Below are 7297 nucleotides of genomic sequence, written 5' to 3' on the forward strand. Positions count from 1 at the left end.
CCCGCTCCGCGCCTGTAGTCCGCGGCAGCGAGCGCGGCGGGCTCGTGACCGCGTCCGCCGGCGGCCCCGGCGCCGGCGCCTCCTGGAAAATGCAGCCCCCGGACGGCGGCCCGAACATGGGGCCGTTGGGGTGCAAGAGGCAGTAGTAGATGAACATGAAGAAGATGCCAAGGGCGAAGCTGGAGCTGACCACGCAGACAAGGATTAAGGCGTCGAAGTCGGACGTGGTCTCGCGGTCGTAGTAGAGGAACCAGAGGACGGTGAGGGCGGCRTTCTCCGAGAGCGTGATCACGTAGTAGATGCCCATGCGGTAGCGGCTCCGTCCCTCCTTGACGTTGAACCAGCAGAAGATGTAGATGATGCCCACCACCATGTTGTAGATGATCTCCTCCCACTTGGACATGCAGAAGTCCGTCTCGCCCTGGATGATCCAGAAGGTCATGATGCACCAGTGGGTGACGATGAAGATGCCAAAGTAGAGCTGGAACACGGAGGCGAAGAGGGCAAAGGCGATGGCGCGGGCGGCGATGGTGAAGAGGTGCCACAGGATCTGCACCACTGCGCCCTTGTAGGACATGGGCATCTTGTCCTCCCGCGAGTCCCGCAGCACCTTCTGGTAGGAGGCGATCATCCAGGCGAGCGAGAGCAGCGAGGCCGAGGCCGAGAACCCTGCGGGCACAAGGGGACAGGGGCCGTGACCGCAGGGGACAGCGCGGGGGACAGAGGGGCTGAGCGGGGACGAGAGGGGCTCACCCTGCAGCGGCTCCACGCTGTTCTGCTGCACCATGATGCTGAGCTGCAGCACCAGCTGCGGCGCGCTCTTCAGGAAGGTCTCCAGCAGGCGCAGCATGCTGATGTCGGCGCTCTCGAACATCATGCGCCAGTAGAAGTGGCGGCGGCGCCGCTCCGTCTGCCAGCGGCTCTGCAGGCCCAGGTAGAGCGTGCGCAGGTACCTGCGAGAGAGACGTGAGCCGGGCGCCGGCGGTGCCGCGCACGGGGACAGTGCCAGGCACGGGGACGATGCCGAGCAAAGGGATGATGMYGAGCATGGTGACGMTGCCMAGCAYGGGGACGATGCCGAGCRYGGKGRCGMTGCYRMRCACSGRGRCRATGCCAAGCGCGRTGACGATGCCGCGCACGGGGATGAGGCCGAGCACAGGGACCATGCCAAGCCCAGAGGTGATGCCAAGTGTGGCACCCCGTCCCACCAGCGCCGGGAGCTGGGGGTCCCCGTGCCTGCACGGGGCACAGGTGCCGCTCCTGCCAAAGCTCGGCTCACGCTGGCCCTCAGCAGAGCCCCCGGCCCAGCACCCCGCGCCGGGGCTGACGGGTCGTCCCGCTCCCCATGTCCCTGCTCCCAGCAGCATCTCCCCTTCCCAGGGCAGCTCCCACCACAGCCAGCGCTGTGGGCGCCCGGGATCACCCCGCGCCGTGCCCGGCTGCTTCCCGAGGCGGCGATTCCCGTCCCGCTGGCGCGGGGCCCGGCTCCCCCTCCGGACGCAGAGGAAGGAGGGAGCAGCTGGGCCGGCGGAGCCGCCAGGAGCCGCGGGAGCTCGGGCGCCCGCCCGGCCATCTGCTCCGGCAGCGGCCCCGCCGCGGTGCTGGCGGCCCCRCCAGGCCCCGGGGGCTCCCCCGGCCCTGGGCACGGCCGGCGGGGGGGTCCCCGGCCAGACCCGTGCCCCCGCTGCACCCAGGGAGGAGCAGGGCGGCGGGGGATGGTGCAAACGGAGGGCACCGGCTGCCAGGGTCCAGGGGCGCAGAGCGGCCTTCACCCCCGCCCTGCAATGCCGCTGGCCGGGAGGCGCTCGCAGCGCCCTGACGTGGTCCCAAAGGCTCCTTTCTGCGCCCAGGCGCTGCTGGCGCTCGCCCGCTCTGCCACGTGCCCGGCTCCGGCGGTTCCGGCAGCTCCGGCGGCCCCAGCACAGGTGGGAGCGGGCGCCCGGCGCTGGCATCGCCCCCAGAGCCCCGGGGCCCCGTGGGGCTCCAGGCTTCCATCTGGCTCCGATGGCTCCGGCTGCTCCCGCTGCAGCCTGCCGGGCCCCGGGGCCGTGGGCTCCGGCGCCTCCCCAGCGGAGCTGCCCACAGCCCCCCGAGCAGCAGGACACGCACCAAACCACTTGCTTGAATAAAAAGGAATCATTTCATTTTCCAAAACCTGATGAGGAGGCAGAAACCACCCGAGCGGCCTCGCCGGGCTAATTACTGCCTCCTTTGTGCTGGGAAGAACAAGGCAAGGGGGGCGGCGCGCAGCGAGGCCGGAGGGCAGCTCGTCCCTCCCGGCCGGCCCTGCCCCTTCCCGGCTATCCCGGGACCCCTGGGAGCTCCGGGCGGCAGCAGCAACAACCACTGATAGCAGCAGCTCCTTATCCTGGCCCCAAGCTGGCTCCGCGCCCCTGATCCCATCCGCAAGTGCTGGGGGAAAAGGGAGCACGAGAGCAAAGCCAGGCCCTGGTATAACTGGATAAAAAATGGGAGGGAGCGGCCAGGCTGAGAGCGAGTGACACTGAGCACGCTTCTCCTGAGGGGTGWTTTGGGACATCTTTCCATAATCCCTCATTTAAACAAGGAGGAAATTGCTTTCCCGCTGCAGCCATCTTAATCCGTTATCCCTCTCCAAGGCAGGTAGTTGGGGAGCATCCGCGCGGGGGCCGGGAGCTCGGCCGCCGGCCCCGCAGCCCCCGCGCGGCTGCAGCCGCAGCGCTCGGAGCAGCCAACACGGCCGGTGCAGGGGGCCGGGAAGCCAAGGCAGGAAGAGCCGCCGTCCTGCGCATGGGAGGGCTCCGGCCGCGGCAGGGAGCGCGAGGCCCCGTCCCCGGCGCGGGGACCCCRCGCTGCAGCCCGGCCCTTTGGCATTTCCGCACGCGGCGCAACACGGTTGACCTTTTGCAAGCAACGGGGATGCGAATCCCTGGGATGCGAGTCCCTGAGCTGCACAATCACCCGGGCAGGAGCCCAGGGAAGCGCCCGGCTCCGGCTCGCTCCACGCTCACTCGTGGCTGCCCATTATCCCGGCACATCCAGGCCACCAGGACTGTCCCGGGGGGCGCAGGGCGGCAGCCGCCCATTGCAGCCAGCTCAGCAGCTCCTCTCATTCCCCCTCACCGAGACTGCAGCCGCGTTCCCTGATCCTGGAGCCGCGTTCCCTGATCCCACTTGCCCGCGGCGCCGGCTGCCRCACAGCTGGGCCCAGCCTGAGCACCCATCGATTTCCAGGCCCAGAGGTGCCGGGAGCAGCYGGAGCTGGGTGGGCACAGCTCCGGCCCGGCCAGGGCAGAGCCTCCCCGTGCCATCCCCGTGCCATCCCCATGCCGCTGCAATTCCGCACCTCGCCAACCGGCCCGGCCGCCCGCACCAGCTCCAGCCTCRCTAATGGGTTTAGTAAACTGCCTTTAACTGCTCACCCGAGCAAATCGCAAATCCCCAGATTAGGAAGAGCCTCAGCTGCAGCCAGGGAGCAGCGTGTCCGGAGGGTCAGTGCTCTGAGTTACCGCTTTAATTGGCTTAGGAGCCTCCGCGGCGCCGCGGATCCGGGATCCGAGGCCGCTGGCTCCCGGGAAGCAGCAAACCCGGGCAGGCCCCGCGCCGGGAGCAGCTCTGCAGCGGGGAGCACGTTAAGGGCTGCAACAGAGCTGGAGCCCCCCGGAGCATCCCCAGAAACACGTCAGGAAACAGCAGGCGCTAAAGAGGCCTCCGCTCACGGCAGGCACTGATGCGTCCGGGAGCGTGGCTCGCTCCAAGCATTGTTCCAGGAATTTGCCATTGTCTCCGCTCCCCTCCCAGCAGCTTTCCCCAGGAACCGGATCGTGGCAGCACCCCGGCCGCTCCCCAGCCCTGCTGCAGACCGTGCTCCACGGAGCCAGGAAGGAGCCAGGAGGGAGCGGGGAGGGAAGGGTGGCTCGGAGGGAAGCAGTGCGGCAGCCACCAGCCACCTGGAGCTCCACGCGGCTCCATGGGCCCAGGGAGCAGAAACAGCCATGGAGGGATAAGCAGGGGGACCGCCTGGTGCTGCCTGCAGCCCGCTCGGGACACAGGAGCAGGGAGATGCTCCGCGGTGGATGCGGTACCTCCACGCGGCCGGGGCCGTGCAGCAGCCGGCAGCGCTGCCCATGGCGCGACTCAGGCCTGCAGCCCCGCGGGCTCCTCCGGCCGCTCCCGCCGCCGGCCCCGACGGGCCCTGCTGGGGCTGCCACGGCTGCCCTGGCCCCCTGCGCCCGCCCGGCCCTGCCGCGTCCCCTCCACCCTGCCCCGCTCCAAGTGGCACCGCCAGCTGTGCCAGCACACCCCACCGGTGTCCTCACCGCACCGCACCGGTGTCCCCACCACACCCCACCGGTGTCCTCACCACACCCCACCGGTGTTCCCGCTGGTGTCTCCACCACACCCTGCGCTCCTGCTCCGCGTCCCTGCCATCACCACCCATGTCCTTGCTGCTCCCTTGCCCCCACCTGTGTCCCAGCCATCTCCACCAGCATCCCCAGTGCACCCCACTGGTTGCACCCCAGCAGCCCTTGCCCCCTGCTGTCCCCCTGCACCCCCAGAGCTGCCCCTGCTGCAGCAGGTGGATGTGGCCCCGTCCCCACCCCATCCCCATCGGGCTCCATACTTGTCCCCACTGTCCCCCTGCACCTCCAGAGCTGCCCCCGCTGCAGCAGGTGGATGTGGCCCCGTCCCCATCCTGTCCCCACGCCGTCCCCCCGGGCTCCACGCTTGTCCCCCCCGTGCCCCGCGTACCTCCAGACCTGCCCCAGCTGCAGCAGGTGGATGAGGCCCTGCAGGAGCCACACGCAGAGGCGGCAGCAGCCGCGCGGCCCGCGGGCGCTGTCCTTGGTGGCGCCGGCGCTGTCCTTGGTGGCGGCCGCGAAGTCGTACACGAACCACCTGAAGCTCAGCAGCTGCACCACGAGCGAGGGCAGCAGCACGAAGAGCAGCGTGAGGCCGAACCACCAGCGCTGCCCCCGCACGTAGTAATGGGCCGCGAGCCACAGGTCGGAGGCGCCGTCGGCGAAGCAGACGAGCAGGGCGCAGAGCACCCAGCCGCCGTCGCGGAGCCGGTAGCGCCGCCGGCCGCCCCCGCCGCCGGGAGCGCCGCCGGGAGCGCCGCCGCCGCCCGGGCTCTCCAGGCGCACGGCCGGGCCGCCCCCGCCGCCGCCGCCGCCGTCCGACTTCGCGGCCATGTTGTCGGCGGAGAGGAGGAGAAAGGAGGGAGCGGGAGAGACTTCCGGAGGGAGGACGGAGCCGCCGAGCCCGCCCCGGCAGCGCCCGCCCCGCCCGCCGCGCCCCCCGCACCGGCACCGGCACCGGCCCCGCCGCTCCCCGCACCGGCGCCGCCGCCCTCCGCACTGGCCTCGGCCCCGCCGCACCGGCCCCGGCCCGTCCACGCGGCACCGCCTCCAGCCACCGCCCGCACCGGCACCGCCGCACCGGCACCGGCACCGGCCTCCAGCCACCGCCCGCACCGGCACCGGCCCCGACACCTCCCGTACCGGCACCGGCCCCGGCCCCGATCCCGGAACCGATCCCGGCTCCACCACCTCCCACACCGGCCCCGGTCCCAGTCCCGGCGCCGCCTCTCCCCACACTGGCCCCGGTCCTGGCCCCACCAGGGAGCGCGGCCGGCCCCGCTCTGGAAAGCGCAGATCCCCTCCCCGAGCCGCCACCAAGGACCCCCCCGGCACGGGAGCAGCCCAGGCCAGCAGCCCCCCGGCCAGGTCCCAGGTGGGAGCCCCGGGACACCAGGTGTCTTTGTCCCCTGCTCACAGCGCAGGGACAGCTCTGTGGGCAGCGCCCCGGCCCCCCGGGCTCCCCCGGGCGCCCCCGGCCCTGCTGCRAGCCCCAGGGCGGGCAGGAGCCCCGCGGGGCTGTGGGGGCCGGCACCAGTGCCTGGATGCACGGAGAGGCACCGGGGCCTCCCGGTGCAGATCAGGGCCCCGGCACCGTCCTCCCGTTCCAGAGCACGGCCCCGCRGAGGAGCCGCCTGGCACCGGGATGCTCCGGGGCTCGGCAGGGCCACGGCGGGCGCAGGGAGCAGGAACCGCTCGCGGCGCCGCCGGCAGCAGCGGCGCACGGGGCTGCTCCCGCCTGGTGTCCAGCCCGGCCTGGCGCTCACGGTGACGCCCCGGGCCAGCCCCTGCAAACGGGGCCTGTGCCTTGAAACCTGGTTTGTGTGAACAGAGCCCAGCAGCCACAAGGGCGAAAAAGCCCCAGGGTCCGAATGAAGAGCCCCGGGGCCTCCCCGAGCAGCTGCTGCAGCCGGGGAGCTCCCGGCCACCCGGCAAGGGGGGACAGGGGACGTGGGGGGCGAAACCCTGCGCTTTCCAAAGCAAAGGGCGGGGAACCCAGCGTGGCCGCGGCAGAGAGCTCCACTTAACGGCAGCAAACAACCTTATGTGATTAGTGCCGCTAATCTTGCCAGCCGYGTAATCCCCCCGCGGGATCCCGGGCGCGAGCGCGGGGACCAGCAGCCCCGCCAGCGCGGCTGGCCCCGCAGAGCCCGGGGATGCGGAGCCGGGATTTCCGGGAGGCGACGGGAGCTCCCCGGGCACCCGCGTGGGCGGAAAGGAGCCAGCAGCAGCCCCGTGTCCCACGTGGCACCAGCGACACCACAGCCCCGAGGATGCGGCCGGGGCCACGTCCTGCGAGAGAGAGGCCAAAGAGGGGCTGGGAGCGGGAACGTCCGCGGGGCAAATCCCACCTGGGAGCCAGTGCCAGGCGACAGCGTCACTTCCAGCTGCAGCGGCTGGAAGGAAAAGCGGCCAAAAGCCGCTGGGATTTGGGCTGTTGGCCCTTCCTGCGGGCAGGGCCTGGCGCTGGGGTCACAGCCTCCGTGCAGGGACAAGATGAGGCCCGGATGACACCGTTACTGGGTGGTGACGACATGGGCAGCACTGGCTCCTGGCGGGGAGCCGGGACACCCGCGGCTCCTGAGGGTCCCGTCCGGCGGCAGGGACAGAGTGGGAGCCACGAGTGCAGAGCCGAGCGGAGCCACCGCAGCTGGAGCYGCTGCCGGGACAGCCTGGGCAGGGCCACCCGCGGCGGGACGGGAGCGGGGACAGAGCCGGGAGCCGGGACAGCACCGGGAGCAGGGACGAGGGTGGGATGGGGATGGGGTAGGGGCAGGGATGGGGACAGGGATAGGACTGGGGTTAGGGACAAGGAGGGGAATGGGGACAGGGATGAGGAAAGGGATGGGGACAAGGGCAGGGATGGTACAGGAACAGAGATGGGAATGGGATTGGGAATGGAGCTAGGGTTGGGGATGAGGATGGGGGCAAGGGTGGGGATGGGATGGAGTTGGGGA

At 71.3% G+C, this 7297-nt stretch overlaps 1 protein-coding gene across 1 annotated transcript in view; it reads right to left on the reverse strand.

Moving 5' to 3' along the window:
- The window catches only part of XKR7 (XK related 7), a 6966-nt gene extending 1792 nt beyond the window's left edge, over window positions 1-5174 (reverse strand). The window contains exons 1-3 of the mRNA XM_026041977.1: window positions 4732-5174; window positions 754-953; window positions 13-669 (exon numbers count right to left, since the gene is read on the reverse strand). Of these exons, the coding sequence (XP_025897762.1) occupies window positions 13-669; window positions 754-953; window positions 4732-5174 (1300 nt within the window). The remainder of the gene's footprint in view (window positions 1-12; window positions 670-753; window positions 954-4731) is intronic.
- Window positions 5175-7297: the final 2123 nt, after the last annotated feature.

The sequence above is a fragment of the Nothoprocta perdicaria genome, unplaced genomic scaffold (genome assembly GCF_003342845.1).
Source record: "Nothoprocta perdicaria isolate Ctin4 unplaced genomic scaffold, notPer1 scaffold_3, whole genome shotgun sequence".
NCBI lineage: Eukaryota > Metazoa > Chordata > Aves > Tinamiformes > Tinamidae > Nothoprocta > Nothoprocta perdicaria.